Below are 18,759 nucleotides of genomic sequence, written 5' to 3' on the forward strand. Positions count from 1 at the left end.
TAATGTCCAAGATGGTTCATAGAAGGAGATACGTTCGGACAAAGTATGTCTTGGAGTCACAGTATGTCATTATGAAAATGCAACTGTGATGGAATTCATTTGCCAAGAATATTTACTTTCTTTATTTGAAGGCAAATCCCTAGTCCCTGTGACTGCTGATAGACTGCAGACTGTGTGGTTGAAAATATCTAAGTAATATCTTTCAAGCTAGGTAATCATGATCAGCGGATTGATGCCGTAGGTGTCTTTTCCTCTATCTCCAGGGTTAACATATTCTTAGCAAATCAGTGCTAACTGGTGCTCAGTTGGGATGGTAAACCAGAGAACAGAGCAAACAATTAAAAGGAAAGCAAAGGGGTTGCAATAGGTGTAGTATTCTGTTACTTTGAAAAAGTGAAACTGAGGAACTGAAATTTTGGGATGATACTTACAAAGGAGAAATAAACACATCCTGATATCAAAGTAGCATATTAAATCAAGAACAGTGGTTTCCAACCTTTGATCCTCCAGGTGTTTTGGACTTCAGCTCCCACAATTCCTAACAGCTGGTAAGCAAGTTGGGATTTCTGGGAGTTGAAGCCTCAAATAACTGGAGGATCAAAGGCTGGAAACTTATCTAGATTCAAGATGCTACTTTGATATCAGAATGCGCACAGAATGCACAGAAAAGGAAAACAAAGACAAATTTAAGTTGAAATGCTTACAAAGGAGACTGAAAACTCTTGGGAAAGAATAAAAAAAAACAAGAAGAGAAAAGGCCAGGGAGGAAAAGCAGCAGGGACTTAGATCAGCCAATACATACCCCATGATCATTATTTCTCAACCAGGACACCTAAGTTATAAAACAAAAACTGAAGAATCAAAAATGGGAGGAATACCCCCATAGATGGCAATGGCTGCTGCTCAGTGAGTGGGGAATGGGTTAATCGGTCTTGGAGACACTAGCTAGCTATGTAGCTAAGGTGGTTGATGCAGTCACATTATGCATTAGTGAATTCCTGTGCTAGGTACATATGTCAAAACATTTTCAAAGGTGCTATTTTTGGAAAACATTTGAAAACTTTTTTTTTGTAGAGGAGCAATACAGCTGTATGCTAAAAACAGGAACAGCTTCCTGATGTAGAGCACTGGCCAACAGTATTGTTTCTACAGCACATTTTCCCCAAACAAAACTGTGGTCTCGTTCTGAACATATGCTCTTTATTGAAGCAGTGATGGCTGTGCCCATATTTGGTCTTCAAGCCCTGAAGTTTGCATGCTTGTAGGAACATGCTGTTTCAACACTATATGCATATGACTTCAAATATATTAAAATTTTTGCATGCTCTCCCCTCTCCCTTACATCATGTATAGACTGCTGAATTCCTGAATATTTTGCCTATAGGTTGAATAGAGGTTATTAACATGACAAGGTATCTTTCTCTCACACACTAAATTCTTGATTATATTTGTGATCAGTATGAGTAGTGCTACAAAGGACAAGAACAAGCCACCTCTGGAGTTGTTCACTGCTGAGAAAACCAAGAGAGCTTACTACCTAACCCAGAAAGTACCAGATCAGGTAGGTTGGGACATGCTTTCCCCCAAGTATGTGTCTCTCAGTCTGATATCATTTTAAAATGTTTAGGGTCAGAATTCTGAAATGTTATTATGTTTTCATGAGCTCTTCCTTAGCTTTGGTGATGTTTTATTTTTAAAAAAAAATTATTTTATTAAAAGCATTTTCAAATACAGTACTATAAAATTCTACAAATACATGAAAAGAGAAGAAAAACAAAAAGAGGGGAAAAGGAAGATTAAAACATAGCAGAGATTAAAGAACAAAGCAAAGATGTTTTGTTTGTTTGTTAATTTTCTGCAAAATGAGTCCCTGAAAATAAATGAGTATTTCTGAAACCAGATTTGACTTCATGGGTCTGAAATAATTGAGCATCCATGTTTAAGTGTTAAGTATTAATGGAATCAGCAACAAAATTGCTGATGATGATTGCTGCAGTGCACACTTGATCCTCAATCTTGTTTTGCAGGTCCCATTTCTCTCAAATATTCACAAGAAAACCCCGCATTATCACCAAAAATATCCTGTAAATCAGGGGTGTCAAATTCATTTTCATTGAGGGCCACATCAGCCTTCAAATGGCCATTGAATCATTGGATGTAGATACAGAAAGCCAACTTTAATGTTTTTATTTAGTGGTTGGTGCTTTTTAATTTTTACCCCATTTGGGTCCTCAGATGTTATTGAATGATAACTTCCATCACTTTATCTGCCATGCTTACTGGGGATAATGGAAATTGCAGCCCAACCACACTTTTGACCCTGAGGTTGAGAAAAGATTAAAGGACATTTTAAAGTTAGACATGATACCCACAAGTCTTATATCTAAATTCAAAGCCCACTATCCTGACTAAACAGAACAAATTGCAGCCTTCTAGATGTTACTATATTGCTTCCATCGGCTCCAGACACAATGTTTAATGAGGAGGAATATAAGATGACATGGAAGGCTTGACCCCTTGGGAGGATAGTTATTTTGCTGCTTTGCCCAGCCCAGTGACCGCATGATAATTTCCAATTTGGAAAAAGAGCAGCTTTAAGTGATGGAATCAGGTGAAAAGAGGTTAAAGTGGAGTTGAGTGGCTAGTTGTACCTTTACCCTGGACAGACGTTTAAAGGAAGATATTTGCCATTGCTATAAAAAAGGTGTGTGTGTGTGTGGAAAGGATGCAGACTTTGATAATTATCTTTTGCAAATCAAAGTATTTTGCTATCCCTCCTTGCTACAGGATTTCTACTCCACCATCCTAGATGTCCTGACACCAGATGATGTGCGAGTCCTGGTAGAGACAGAGGATGAGTTTGCGCGGCGTGGGCAGTTTGAGCGAATCTTCCCTTCCCGCATATCCATGCGCTACTTGCGCTTCTTTGAGCAGCCGCGCTATTTCAACATCCTTACCACCCAGTGGGAAATGAAATATTTCATCAATAAGGCCAAAGGTAAATTAACATCTTTCACCTGTATCTCAGAAGTGCTTTTAGAGCAGGCCTTAGCCTTTATAACAGACTTCAGACACGTTGTTTGAAAGCAAATCGCCAACTGGACCCAAATGAAGAGCGATGGCTTGTGATCTAAGCATAACTCTTAAAAGATGATACTTCAATAGCAAATGCTGGTTCTCCTTGCCAGTCATCCATTGCTTCCATAACTTAATCTAGGAGGGAAGCACTTTTAAAACCATTTGTCATTTCAGTGGTGTTGATTGCAGCAGCAGAAGCAGTTGTTCATGAATCCTTGCATATATATCACAGGATTCTGTTTTGTACCAATAAATTGAGATTTACTTCTTGCTCAGTCCTGCTTTGTGGAATAATCAAGAAGACTCTATTATTAATGAGTTTGATTATCCATTCATTCATATCCATTCATGAAGTTTTTAATCCAGAACCTTGTAACAGGGGTGATAAATTAGGTCATAAATTAGGAGGTTAGATTGCTCAGCCTCCAGTTCTTTGGAATAATGTACTTCCTTCTCAAAAACAATAATAAAAAAGTTTCCTTCCTGAAAATGCCTCCACACTTCTGACAACATTGCTTTGCTTGTGTCATACCCATTTTTCACAGGAGTGACCTTGTTCTAACCAAAGAGTAAATTAGTTTTGCCCCCTACAGAGTATTGGGAGCATTTTTAGCTACCTTTTTTATTGTGGAGGCCTGAGTGCCTCAAACATCCCCGGGGGTTGCAAGTAGCTTGTTGGCAGCAATTTTCCTACTCTATATTATACTTATCATTATTACAATGTGCCATAGTTGGCTTAGGCAGTGCAGTTTTAGATCATCATGGTCATTTTCCCCACTTCACAGTGAACTACAGAAACTTCAATATACATGTACTGTTTTAGAGTAGAAATACCTTATTTTATGTCCCTGCCTCAATTACATGGGCTTATTTTAATCAATCCCATACTCCAGTTCTTCGGTTACAAGGTGCTTCCTTTTAGTGTGACTAGATACTTCTGTAATAACTTTCACAAGACAATTGTAATGTAACTTCGTGTTAAAGTATGTGGTTATGTGTAAATTGCATGCATCCGCTGCCTCTCTTCACCTTGTTTTGGAACACATTACTTAATGTGCCTGGAGACTTCACGTGTCCTTAAAATAAGCACAATTGTTTAACTAGCATTACTCTTTTTTCATGAACTTGTGTCCATTGTGTGGCTTTGCATTTTGCAGGAGTGGACCTGCTCAGAAGTTGGTGTCATAAAGGCTTTCATAATGGAATAGTGACAGATTCCACAGTGATGGTAAGAGTGGGCCTCTCATTGTAGCTTTGCTCTCTTGTTCTTTTTAAAGAATGCTTATTAACCTTCAGTAGCTGCTGGTTACTAACAAAAAATGTATATCTGTGGTGTGCTTACGGATTTAAAAAAAATACTAGCCCAACACTTCTTTTTCTCCTTCCTGAAATTTTTGGAAAATGGGAGATATTCTGAGAGAGGAGAAAATATCATTTTTATCTTAATCAGCAATGAATTGCTACCTCATTAGCTGTTTTACTCTTCATTCTTTCAATTCCAGTGGACGCTGCCAAGACACCACCTCTTCTTGAAGAATGATCTCCATGTGAATGGCTTGAGTAAGGTGGAGTCAGGCAAAATCAGGTGAGATGTTATGGGATAATCAGATACCCTGTCTCTAGAAAGTATATCAGATTGCTGTGTTTGGTCATGATTTTTTCTCCTTTCTCTGCAAGCCTTTGCAGTGGCAGAGAAAAGCAGGAATGCCAATAAACATAATAATAATAATAATAATAATAATAATAATAATAATAATAATAATAATAATGTAGAGTCTCACGTATCCAAGCTTCTGTATTATCCAAGGCAGTCTGCCTTTTAGTAGTCATTGTTTTTGTAGTAAATTTTGCAATGTTTTGGTGCTAAATTCATAAATACAGTAATTACTACATAACATTACTGTGTATTGAACTGCTTTTTCTGTCAAATTCTTGTAAAACATTATGTTTTGGTGCTTAATTTGTAAAACCATAATGTAATTTTATGTTTAATAGGCTTTTTTCTTAATCCCTCCTTATTATCCAAGATTTTTGATTATCCAGTGTTCTGCCGGCCTGTTTATCTTGGATAAGTGAGACTCTACTGTAATAATAATTATTTATATACCACCCTCTCTCCCAAGTAGGGCTCAGGGCGGTTTACAACAAAGATGGCAAGCACACAATGGCAGATACACAACGAAAAAAGACACCACAGTAAAATCAACCCCCAGACCCCAACAAAAGAATTATACTGTACAAAAATTATAACAAATAAACAAAATTAAATACTGAACATTAGATAATTAAATAATAAACATGATCCAACAGCCATACATATTTAACAGTAAAACATAAATATTCAGTTAGTACTAACCCATTTAAAATTGTCAGATGTTGTACGACAACAAGCAAGTAAAAGTTGCAATTTTTCTGCCCCAGGTGGTAAACATGATCTAATCTGAAACCTCCTCCTCTCTATATGATAGGGAGCATAAGTGCATTTTTAGCAGTTTTTTAAAAAGAGAGTAAGAAGGGGGGCATTTTTCATGTCTTGGGGAGAGAGCTCCAAAGTTGGGGGGAAGTCACAGAGAAGGCCCTTTCCTCGTTCTCACCAGCCGCGCTTGAGACGTGGGTGGGACCAAGACGAGGGCCTCCTCTGCTGACTGTAATGTCTGAGCCAATTTATATAGAGATGTGGTTTTTCAGTCTGGACCCAAACCATTTCTCCTTCTCTTGTCCATCCATTTGTTGATGTTAATATAACCATTGTTTCTCCTTATATCTAGCAAGGACAAACTGGGGTTAGTTTGAATTATGTCTTATTGAAGAAAATTAAGATCAGATTATGGTTTCCCATCTTGGCCTATTCCAATATTTTAAGATAACAGCAGGACATAATGACTGCAGTTGTCTTACAAAGGAATTAGATTATTTCAGTGTTCCTGAAGGTGGTAGAGGTGAGGGGAATGATTTCTTGCCAGGGGTGCGAAAGATACAAGTCCAGCATTCCCTAGGAAATAAAACAATTATTTTTTTAAAATGATGCCAAATGACTTCTAGGACATATAGGGACAATTTTGACATGTACATGAACTCCCCTAGTTCCATTTAAGACCACAGAGGCCACTTTCCCCTTAAAAGATGTGAATGGGAAATTGATTTTTTATAAAAAAAAAATTCTTATGAGGGAGTATGGAACAGAGAACATCCCTTGAAAACAATTATTAATCTCTACACTAAACTAATTGTAGCATGAGATTTGAACTGGTCTGTTGTATGAGCATTCTTTCACATTATTTCAGTGTCTATCAGGTATAATTAGATTGAGAGAATGCTAAAACATAAGTGCAAGGAAGATAGAGTCATAACAATATAAGAATAAACTCTCTTCCCATTGGAGTGATGAAAATGACTTGCTTCTATGTATGGGCACTCTGTTCTGTACTGCACAAGCACTGTATGTGTTTGGGTGTATCTGTCTATCTCTCATATGTTTGTATTTTTTACCCCCAGCAACAAAATCCTTGTCCAGCAAGAGGGAGAGGAGCCAGTCCGAAGCCCTGAGCCAAATCCTTGTACTCAAAGCTTACCTCAGATTAAGTACACAGCTGGAACTCTCAAGAAATCCACGATCCCTCAGGCCCTTAGCAATTCAAGCCTGATAAAGTGATGAGGGACTGAGGGAGTGGCCAACTTCCCTCCCTTGCAGTGTCAAGAGGAGGCACGCATGACCTACCTCAGTGGAAGCTTGGAGAGCCAGTGTCTGAAGCATGAAGAGGGTCTCTTCCAGCACAGCCACTACAGAACTATTTTTGGAAAAGGAATTGGGGGGGGAAAGAAGAGATGTTTTATGTAGTCAGGAGGGACAAATACTATGTTTATAGTTTTTTATGACAAAGGAAGTTTCTAAACATAGAAGCTTGAAAACCTATTCAATTTTAGTGTGAATTCCTTGTAGTTGATTGACCTTCCTATGCTCCTTCCTCAACTCTTGAGCCGTAAGTGCCTCTCAGGGTTAAGTGCCAAACGGTGTCAGTTTGTGAAGTGCCCTGCCACTACCACGGGGCATGATCTCTTCTGTTTGTATTCATTTCACTGTTCCATGCATTTGCAGCAGAAACATATTCCTTGTTAGCCAAGCACTGTGGACAACTGCTTTTTAAATATCTTATCTAATACTAGAAAATCAAGCAATCATAACAGAAATTAAGAGGGTAGGTGTTGACAGTGAGAGATGTGGATAATGATATTTTTAGTCTCTGCAAACATGTCTTACATTTATTTAGTTGTTTGGTTCAGTTTCCTGAGAAACTTGAGTTTATGAAAGTATTTTTCACATATTACAGTATGCAAAAACAATTTTGTGTTGGTCCCAGACATTACTGCGAAGCATAAGGGGAGCACTCACAATGCATGACTTAGAGTTAAGTGTGCTTGAAGATGGTTACCTCTTCTTTCTGCCTGGAAAAGGATAATGATTGTATTTATTCATCCTCCAGCAAGCATGCAATCCCTACAACACACTCCTAGCATCTTTCACAAAGAAGATTTCACTAAAATTTGGCACCTAATGTTGTTTGGGTGCATCATATGTTTTCAAGTACTTCAGTCTTTCTCACTCAGTGCTACTTCAGATTAGTTGGACAGTGTCCTTTTCTTCCCCTTGCTACCAGAGACTTTGCGTCTTCAGTATTTTCCATAATTTGGCACACTTTACAGCCTGAACCTGTTACTGGATGGTAGCATTAAATATGTTTTCCAGTTGTTTACACATTCCTTAGCACTTCTTATCCTGAAAACCATGTACTTTTAGCCAGCCTGGGCTGTTTGCTTTCTTGATGCAAAGGCAATGATAGACTGGTATGATGATCTACTTGACATCTGAGATCTTCACACTTAAGAGCATTTCCCATCTGTGCACCAATGCTACTTGTAGGAAGCTGCAAAATTCTTTCAGAGTAGTGAGAGTCTTGAGGGTGAACTTTGGCTTTAAGATCAATTTTTATGAACTGATGGAAAGAAATCCCACTCCAGAGATGGTCGTTGGCACTACCAATTGAGTTGGGTAAATCTTTTGCCAAGTCTTCCATTTTTACTCCCAGGTAGCAGTAATGACGTTTTGAACCTGCAGGATCATGGTTTGTCACCCTGACAAAAATAGGCAAGGAAAAAGGAAAGGGATGGCTCTGGAGATGTAGCTGTCAAATGGCTTGCTTCTTCATTGGTCATGGCAGTGCTTGTGAATCACAGCAGTAGATAATTAAATTGTATGAAGGATGAAACATATACCCCTGTAATACAGTGGTATCTGATCTCAGAGTATTTCAGTATTACAGAGTTGTTTCTGACTTCATTCCTGTTTGTGAAACATAAGGGGTGGATTGTCGCCTGGAATGAGAGCTTCTGGTCATGTAACGTTACAGTAATGGAGGGCCTGCCCCACTGGATAACTCTTGGGAGCAAGAGCATTATGTAAGCATACTAAAGATTTGGCACATGGGGCTTAAGCCATAATAGAAGCAATGGTCCTTATATGATAGCAGGGAAGTGGTTGCCTGAATTCTTTCTACACTGTTGAGTAGATCGTGATTGCCTCTGTTTCTTTCCTGCTCTGTCATGACAGAAGCACAGGTCTTACATTAATCTTAAATAGTGAGGCCTTTGTAGTGTGATTCACTGAATTAAACCTCATTTTCTCATTGGATTGTTACTTCCATCGCCTTAAATTCATCATAACTTGTTTCCACAGCTGTTCTTTTTATGTTTTATTTATTTGTTTGTTCTTCCTTTGTACACTTGTATGTCATTGAAATGGCTGCAGAATGTGGGCACCGTAGAACTGGAGGGTGCCAACTGCTAAAAATGAGTACTAGACATATTCCTGGCTGTTAGCATCAATAGTGGGTTAGCATTAACCTTCTTTGCAGAGCTTTGTAAAGAAAAGGAAATGATGTTGTTGTACTAAGTTTTTTGACTTCTCTTCAAAATGTCAGATAGGCTAATCCTTTAAGAGACTTGGGTATTGGGTGTTAGCTGACTTTAAGCACACTCTGGAAGCCAAGTGGTTGTGATTCTGGTGTGGTTATGAACTAGCATAGGCCCTCAAAATTTCTATTATGCCGTCAAACAAGAGGTGAACAATTGCATCTAAATATTAATGTCAATATATAGGTGGCTTTAACCCTGCGAAAACTTATTTCTCTATTTTCGGTCCATGAACAAGAAAGCTTCCTATTCCAGTTTCTCTGTGTGGAACCAGCCTATGTGTCAGCCCTGTAACTGGGTTTTTATTTCCTTCAACTGAAAACTGAGTACTATGTCTCCTTTCTTGGGCTCCATAGAGGGTTGGGGATGTTGCCTAATATGACTTACTGAAATCCCATAGCAGCCACCCTTGTGAACTAGGCTGCCCCTTGGGATTGTATCAAATGACCCAAAATAGCTAGCTGTGTAGAAGTTAGAAAGTGGAGAGGCCTCTTCGGGTGTCATAAAGAATTCCCCCAGCTGACAGTCTCCCAGAACTGCCTTATACTCTCAACACTGCTGCCCACCCTTGTTCATAACTCAAGTAATTACTAGCAAACAGGTGTTCAGCACTCCTTCTATGTGCTTGCAGCCACAGCCAATGATACTGGTTTTTCCACCATCTCAAAATAAAAAATTGGGTTAAGTTTACTTACATAGAAGATAAGCCTTCTTGGCAGCCTTCCTCATTTCAGAATTGAAATTCATGTAGCTAATATTGACCTACAGAAAACTACCAACTTCACTGAAAGATTCCCTTAATTTTCATACTCAAGCTGAAATTGCAGCAGTTATTCTAAAGCTATACCAAGTACAGTGGTGATAGTTTGAATCTTTTCAAAGCGTGCAAGAGAAAGATTCAGAGCTTGGTAAAAATGTCCCCATAAATCCTACTATTTACCAAAGTATCTCCACTGCTGTTTCCACCACTCTCATCGTAATTTTGATTTATACTCTGATCTTCCTTATAGGGGATTAGGGCAGATTCCATAAGCAAATTTCATCAAATACACAACAATTATGTTTTTCTAGAATAGTCTTGAGTCTTTAGGGAACTACAACATCATCTACTTTCAGCATAGTATTCTTTAAAGCTTTTGAGAAGAATTCTGTCATTTCTATGTGCTTATTGCACAGAGTTAATGCAAAACCGAAATATAGAGAATCAGATGAATTGAGGTTAAAATGAGTGATGAGAGAATATAGAAAACATATATTTCAGTGGTTCTCAACCTGTGGGTCTTCAGCTGGTAAACTGGCTGGGATTTCTGAGAGTTGTAGGCCAAAACACCTGGGGACCCATACGTTGAGTACCACTGTTCTAGATAAACCTAGGCAACAGCTGTGCCAGTTTTAGAGTTGGAAGTATGTTCCATTCAGTTACCTATTTGGAACAGATGTATCTGTGTGCATCAGAGTGAATCTTTATTGTGACTTATAATAAGTTTCCTTAGTGTGGTCCAAACAAATAATAAAATCTTGCTCTTCCTTGGTTGCTTCAAATTAGCCATTTGAAAGTCACAGACCTGACAGTAAATCTTTCCAAGCAAATAAGTAAGTGTAAAATTTGCAAGTCGGCCCTTTTTTTTCAGACACATATGTGTGCAGTTCTCCCTTTGGGATCTGTACAAGGAACAATAGATGTCTTCCAATTCTGTAATAATAGCATAAATGTATGGAGCATGACAACAGTGCTAAGTATGAAGTTTTTTGTTTACTAGACAGAGCTCAAAAGATGTTTCATGGTTGAATAATTTTTAAATCAAAAACAGTTTGGCCAGTTGTTTAGCTGTTAACGTGAATTTAAAATAAGATTTTAGAAATCTCACTGATCCTCTGCTGTTTACCATAAGAGTTTGGATTTGGAAAAAAATCTTGGATTTTGGAGCAGCTGTTAAGTAAAGCCACAAGATCTTACTTACCTGTGGTTGTCAATCATCCCACAGTTGTCATATCGATTAAGCAAAGTTTGGATGAATGTTATGTATCAATTTCAAAGTATCGCAATTGCACCACTGCTTGAAATAGAAGCGAGCTCAATAACTCATTTGGTATATAGTACTTTATATGATATACTTTTTATTGGCCTGTATTTTCATGCTGTAAAAACGAGCTGAAATACTGTGCTGATATATGTCTTGCTTGCTTGCTTAATTCATACATGCCATCCAGTCTGTCAGTGACTCCCAAATTGTTAATGTGACAGTCCTCTGCCCTCACTTTTACAAATCTATTTTTTTTTCTTACATGTGAAAAAATGAATTGTCTTGGAGGAAGTAGACACTTTGATTTGCTGTGAAACCTATGCCCATCAATTTTGTAAGAAATCTTATTTTAAATGTTCATACATGTTCTAAATGGACAGGGAGTATATTTCCACAAGCAATGACCTTTTCATTAAGGTTAGTTTATTGTCAGTTTGAAGTATAAACAGTATTCACCCAGTTCCCCTTTGACTTACAGCAATCCTATGAATGAGAGACTTCCAAGTCTCACCCCAAGAGTCACACACAGGTCTTACAGACTCAAGTCAGCCGTGTTGTCTTTGGTTGAGTCTATCTACCTGTAATGTGATGTACCTCTCTTCCTACTGCTATCTGCCTTACCAATCTTTCTTTTTCTAGTGCGCCATGTTTTTCCATGATATGGCCAGTGTCAACAGCCTCAGCAATCTTAGCTTCTAGGGAGGGTTCAGGCTTGATCTACTTTAAGATCCAGTTTTTTTTAGCAATCCAGGGGTTGCTTTTGTTTCTATCCGCATTTTTCACTGTCTAGCTTTCACCACAATAGTGAAGGGTAGGAATAAATGAATTAAACTTGTTCTGAATTAAATTTGGGAGTTGTCAATGAAAAGGGACAACTTTCTTATTTATTAACATGATTTATCTAAATTGTTGTAGCAGCCACCCAGTAAACCCTCTTCCTTGTTCCTGTTAAATGACTCTAAAATGGTGGCAGGACAGAAAGAAGTGCCTCTGCAGACAATCTGACAGCTCTAAATGCGTCCTTCAGATATCATGGACCCAAGCTGTATAGGACTTTGAACTTTGAGTTGTGCCTGGAAATTGACTTGCAACCAGTGGAGCTATTGCAACAAGGGAGCTGTGTGTTCTTTGTTGTCAGCCCCAGTTAACAACTTGGGCCAACTAAAATTTCTGAGCACTTTTCAAAGGCATATAGATCACATTGTAGTCATGCAAATAAGGTGTCACCAAGCCACATTCGACCATGGCCAGATGTGACTTGTCTATGAACAGGTGCAGTTAGCGCAGTAGGTTTTGCTATGCACAAGTACTCCTGGTCTCTGCTGAAATCTGTGCCTCCAGGCTTAGAGCTGAATCCAGAGTGCACCTAAAATGTGAATCTGCATTTGAAATTGTTGAAATATCAACATTAAATCTCAGAATTAAGATTATATTTCCTATGTATTGGGAAATAACAAAGTTTAGATCACAGGAAAGACAGCTTGGGAGAGGTGATGTTTGCCCCTAAAAGATCATCCGTTTTTTTTCTGCATCAGACAGGGTCTTAAAGTAGCCAGGAATTTTGAATTTCTTAACCTTGGAATTTTTTTCCTGGAATCTGAATAGAAACATGTACCCTCAAGAAAGAGAAAGGTTAGGAGGGAGTGACAGATGGAGGGGGGGGGGGATGGGATTTGAGTGAGATGTGGCTGTTTCCTTCTCTCAAAATCTGTTTGGAGCAAGGGGTGGGAAAGAGTAAAATTACAATGTTTTTAAAAACTTTTATTCTGGCAAGATTAGTGTAGTAACATAATACAAATTCAAATACCAAATTAAATCAATTTGTTAAAAATATTCCAAATGCAATTAATTTAACAAATGAACATATGAACCATTTCCTAATAGTTTCTGTCTTTGGTAATGGAAAGGTGTTGCATGTGCAGACTTCATTGGCTGAAATTCTCTTTTTTGCCCAGCTATTAAAATTGCAGGATCCCTACCCTCTTTTGGATCTGGCCATCTGATTTACATGGAGTTTTCCACAAGACATTTTAATAGGTGCTGTTTCTTTGTTTACAAAGAGTGAGAGATGGTCTGCCTCCCTAAATATGGAACAATGGCAGTATTTCCCAGCTGTTTCAGTGCTGCTGGAGGGCACCCACTTCAGGGTACCTATCAACTATTTTCATATTTACCAAGGGGTGCTGAGCCTCTGGTGCTTACTTTGATCTGGCTGAGAGAAGCAGGGAGGAGCGGGGGACTTGCTGCTTTCTCTTTCAAGAGCCTGACTCACTCTCCAGGAATTCCCCACAGTCGCAGTAGGGAGGAGAGGCCAGGCCCAACTGGACTATGTTTAGTATGTTTGGGCATTTGTTGTGGGGCTGGGGCAGGGAGGGACACAGCAGTGGCATCGGTATCAAGGCTGTGGGGCAGAACCATGTCAACCAAACAATGCCTCCTAATTTATTTATGAAAGCCCTTTACTTCAGAAGGTGACAACAGTAATTATTTTTAACTGCTTTCATAGAGGCTTGGGCAAATTTGTAATGGATGGACAGCCAGTTGATACTTCTGAGTGCCAATGCCTGGAGGGTCACAACAAATAAAGAGTGGTTATTTATTTTCATTCCAGAAGCAACTGGCTGCCCTTCAGTGGAATTGTGATACTGGGCATTGTGATCCAAGCCAGCAGTCTTCTTCTTAACTGTGTTCATGTTGCTAAATGCACTATAGTCACCTGCTGACACTGCTGCATGGCAGAGGCTGTTTTAAGCTGCCACTGTGAGGCAAGTATACTCTGTGCAAGGGCTGGGGAATCTTTGTCCCTGCAAATGTTTCAAATGACCACTCTTGCATTTGCTACTGCCCATAATGCCCAGGGCTACTGGGAGCTAAAGTCCAAAATGTCTGCAAGTCCAAGGGTTCCTAACTGATCTACAGATAAGCACATTAATAACAAGGACCATGTCTAAGGGACTGGATATGATTTGAACACTTCAGTCCTATAGAATTCTAGAATTGGAAGAGGTTGCAAGGGTCATCCAGTCCAATCTCATTCTGCCATGTAGAAACACACAATTAAAGCACTCCTAACATAAGGCCATCCAACTCCTGAATAAAAACCTCCAGGGAAGAAGACCACCACATTCCAAGGCAGCATATTCCAATGCCAAATTTATTTATTTAAAGTATTTTCTGCCCTTCTCACCCCGAAGGGGACTCAGGGCGGATCACAATGTACTTACTTACTTAGCCGACCCCTCGTAGTTCGAGGATGATGGTCCTCCATCGTTGTTATCTTGGGGATGGATCCGTAGATGGCTGAAGAGACCTATTCTTGATCTGCATGTTCTCCCACAGTGAGGACATTGGTTTCCAGGTGGAAGGCGGAAACATACAAGGCAAATATTCAATGCCATATGAACATAGAGACAGACACAGAGGCAATTTAACCTTCTCCAGCTTCCTGAGGATATGCTCAATTCCGGCCACAGCGGGAGCAGCTGCTTCATCATCCACTGTGATGCTGACTTCCTCATTCCAAAAGCTGCTGGATGATTTTTATGGTGTCGTAAATTAGTTAAAGAGTTCAATTCGTTTCTCCGGGACCGGAGACAGAGGGTGGAGTGGTCAGGCCAAAGCTCTGAGAGCTCCTGCCTTTGCTGTGGAGCTCCCCAGGGTGTTATCCTTTCGCCCCTGTTATTTAACATCTACGACCGACCACTTGCTGGACTATTGCGGAGCTTTGGCATAAGAGTGCTACCAGTATGCAGATGATACCCAGCTACTCTTGCGTCTCGAACCTGGGACAACCACGATTCCTGAGAACTTTAAGCTGTGTTTGGAAGCAGTGATGAGTTGGCTGCGAGCGAGTAGACTAAAAGTGAATCCCGCAAAAACTGAGATACTCTGTCCCAGCCAGCCACCAGAGTTAATCCAGTCACTGCCTGATTTTGATGGGGAAGTTCTGGTTCCGTCTGCTACTGTTAAAAGCCTTGGGGTTGTGTTGGACTCGTCGCTGACAATGGAGGCCCAGATCACTGCCATAAGTAAGCAGGCCTTTTTTCATCTTCGCCAGGCAAGGAAATTGGCATCCTATCTTTCGACAGAAGCATTGGCAACGGTAATCCATGCAACAGTCACCACCAGGTTGGATTATTGTAACGCCTTATACGCCGGCCTTCCGAAGACAAAAACCCATAAGATCCAAATGGTCCAAAATGCGGCGGCCAGGCTGCTAGCGGGATCATCTATAAGATCCCATATTACACCGATTCTAAAACAACTGCATTGGCTACCAATAGAACATCGGATCTCTTACAAGATACTGGTCCTGACATTTAGAGCTCGAAATGGCCAAGGACCGTTATATCTTAGGGACCGCCTCATTCCTTTCTTCCATCAGTGGTCACCTCGATCCTCCCGGGGAGGTACACCTGGAAGCTACAAGGTGTAGAGCCTTTTCGATCTATGCTCCAATTCTGTGGAACTCATTGCCTCCATATCTTAGAGCAATGTCGGAGTTGCGACCTTTTGGAAAAGCACTCAAGACTTGGCTGTTTGGTTGTGCATTTTAATAAATCAGATCTAATTTGCCAAATAGTCACTGTTGAATATTTTTAGGTTGAATGTTTTTATGTTGAATGTTTTTATGTTGAATTTTTTTATATTGTGGAATGATATTTTAAATTGTAAGTCGCTCGGAGCACTCTGGTGGAGAGCGACTAATTAAGAAATAAAGTGAAGTGAAGTGAAGTGAATTGAAGTTAAATTAGCCTCCCCACATAAGTGGTGCCAACATTTCCTATTTGATAGATGCAACTATTTTTCGGGTTGCTTAGGTCAACAACGAGCAGGGTTATTTTTTATTTTAATGGTTGGGTGCTCACTCCGACACAGGCTGGCCTTGAACTCATGACCTCTTGGTCATAGTGATTTATTGCAGCTGGCTACTAACTAGCCTGCTCCACAGCCCGCCCCGGCTCTAAATGTCAGGAAGTTCTTACTAATGTTTTGGTGGAATTTATTTTCCTACAACTAGATTCCATTGCTCCATGTTCTAGTCTCTAGAGCAGCAGAAAACCAGCTTGCCCCCTTCCTCAATATGACATCCTTTCAAAAATCCCTGTAGTCAATCTCAGGAAAAGCTGAACTCCAGCCAATAGGATGGATATAGACTTAGTTTGGCTTCTTCTGGCCTTGCAGGTATCAGTGCTGTTTATAGCCATTGGTGATGTCTATATACCGAGCCAAAGCCAGAAAAAATTTCGGGGGGTGGGTGGGGGTGTTGAAACATTTTTTTTAGCGAATCATGAAAAGTAGTTCTATAATGCAAAATAATTTAGAAATCAGGCTCCATCGATAAACTTCAATGAAAACTTAAGACAGTTAAACTTCAGTGGACACTCATAGGGATTTGGTTAACCAGTTAAAATTCATGAGTAAACCAAACCAGGTTTTTTTTAAACCTGAAAAATTGAACCCCTAACACCCCCCCCCCCCCCTTGGCTCCAGCCCTGTCTATATATCAGCTCCAGCGATACATTCAGTATCCTAGAGACCATGAGTGGACAGGTATTCCTCTATCTGCTGGTGGGCTTCCCCAAAAGATGTAGTTATCTGCTATGATAGGGAATTGGGGACTAACCAGGCCTTCATATGAACTTCTAAGCAACATTTAAGTAGCACTCTTCATATGAACTTTTAAGTAAAGGATGCTAAACATATTGGTTACAGAGGAAAATCCTTTCAATCATTTATGAAAACTGTCTCACACACGTATGCATGCTCTGTAATGCCCTAGTTTCAACATGTTATATAAGTACTTACCTACTACTATGACATGACACTGATATATAGTAGAACTTGGCATCTCATGAAGAGGTAGGAGCAGCCAAGGTACGCCCCTTACTCGTGGTCTGACCCCAAAGTTACTCCAAAAATCCAAAATCAACAAAAGAGCAGTGCTTTCATTGAATGGATCTTTATAAACCACACCACCACTAAGTTTGCAGATTTATTTTTAACATCCTTATACAACGACAACCAGGTGCTGTGGGCTATATTTCACCACCTCTGTGTATTCCTTGCCTAAGAAAACAGTATAAAATTAATGAGTCGCCATAAATAAGTCAACAGGTGATTTGAAGGATTGTGTACACACATATAGTCGATGGTTTACAAAATGACTAGGTGTTTCAGAGGGTTTTCTTTAATATATCAAAGATTTGGTATTTTATTAGCTACCCTCTGAATATGTTTCCAAGAAATGAAACTGCTCATCATCGAGTGGTGGCCTTCAGCCTGTTTTATTCCACATCAGCTCCCATAATCCTTCACTGGCTAGGGCTGATGGTAGCCGCAATATATCAAAATACATAGGGCCACACTTTAGTGACTTTACCCCTCAATGTTTTAGCCATGCTAAAGTTTAGATTGCGCTGTCAATTGCTGGAGCACAAAATTATTATTTTAAAAATTGCATTTCTGGTGTGAGAATTGACCATCTACAGAGACGTTGCCCAGGGGACGCTCGGATGTGTTACCATCCTGCTGGGAGGCTTCTCTCATGTCCCTGCAAGCTAGAGCTGACAGATGGGAACTCACGCCGTCTTGCGGATTCGAACCAGCAACCTTCAGGTCAGCAATACAACCTTCAGGTCAGCAGTTCAGCCGGCACAATGGTTTAACCCATTACGCCACTGCGGCTCCTCTAAAAATGGGTCTATGGTTTAAAAGGAACAGAGTAACTTCCATGTTTTTCTTTTACTTTTTTAAAAGCAGGATTTTAATGTTTAGGGGAGAGAGTTCTTTTCTTTTCTTGTGATGCTTTGTTTAGCTTTTAACACTTTTCTCTGTTTTGAAATTGATTTCAAAATTATTATGACTTGATTTTGATTGTTTTTAATTTTCACTGCAAATATTACAGTGGTCGGAAACTGCCTTGGGTGCAGTTGTACCATAAGCCAGAGCTTTCCAAACATTTCATGGCACCATATTTAGACATGCATCATTTTGTGAGTCATTCAGTTTTACTGGAAACCTGGAGGTCATACCAACCCTTTTGAAGATATAGGAAAACATATGTAAATTGTAATAACAACATGAATGGGGACATGGCATAACTCATGAAAACTTTTCCCTTTTATTTTAAAATGTATATTATTGTGTTGTCGAAGGTTTTCATGGCCGGAATCAGTGGGCTGCTGTGAGTTTTCCGGGCTGTATGGCCATGTTCCAGAAGCATTCTCTTCTGACGTTTTGCCCATATCTATGGCAGGCATCCTCGGAGGTTGTGAAGTCTGTTTGAAAGTAGGCAAGTGGGGTTTATATATCTGTGGAAAGTCTAGGGTGGGAGACAGAACTCTTGTCTGTTTGAGGTAAGTGTGAATGTAGCAATTGGCCACCTTGATTATCATTGAATAGCCTTGCAGTTTCAAAGCCTGGCTATTTCCTGCCTGGGGGAATTCTTTGTTGGGAGGTGTTAGCTGGCCCTGATTGTTTATTGTCTGGAATTTCCCTGTTTTCAGAGTGTTGTTCTTTATTTACTTTCCTGATTTTAGACTTTTGTTTAATACTGGTAGTCAGATTGTGTTCATTTTCATGGTTTTCTCCTTCCTGTTGAAATTGCACACATGCTTGCGGATTTCAGTGGCTTCTCTGTATAGTCAGACATGTATAATCATTGATTGCTTATTTCATATACACTCAG

At 39.7% G+C, this 18,759-nt stretch overlaps 1 protein-coding gene across 1 annotated transcript in view; it reads left to right on the forward strand.

Annotated features, from left to right (window-relative positions):
• The window catches only part of ttll4 (tubulin tyrosine ligase like 4), a 39,036-nt gene extending 25,989 nt beyond the window's left edge, over window positions 1-13,047 (forward strand). Inside the window, exons 15-19 of the mRNA XM_008112193.3 lie at window positions 1,459-1,561; window positions 2,788-2,998; window positions 4,236-4,306; window positions 4,581-4,663; window positions 6,574-13,047. Coding sequence (XP_008110400.2) covers window positions 1,459-1,561; window positions 2,788-2,998; window positions 4,236-4,306; window positions 4,581-4,663; window positions 6,574-6,730 — 625 coding nt within the window. The 3' untranslated portion in view covers window positions 6,731-13,047. The remainder of the gene's footprint in view (window positions 1-1,458; window positions 1,562-2,787; window positions 2,999-4,235; window positions 4,307-4,580; window positions 4,664-6,573) is intronic.
• The last annotated feature ends 5,712 nt before the right edge of the window (window positions 13,048-18,759 follow it).

The sequence above is a fragment of the Anolis carolinensis genome, chromosome 1 (assembly GCF_035594765.1).
Source record: "Anolis carolinensis isolate JA03-04 chromosome 1, rAnoCar3.1.pri, whole genome shotgun sequence".
NCBI classification, from domain to species: domain Eukaryota; kingdom Metazoa; phylum Chordata; class Lepidosauria; order Squamata; family Dactyloidae; genus Anolis; species Anolis carolinensis.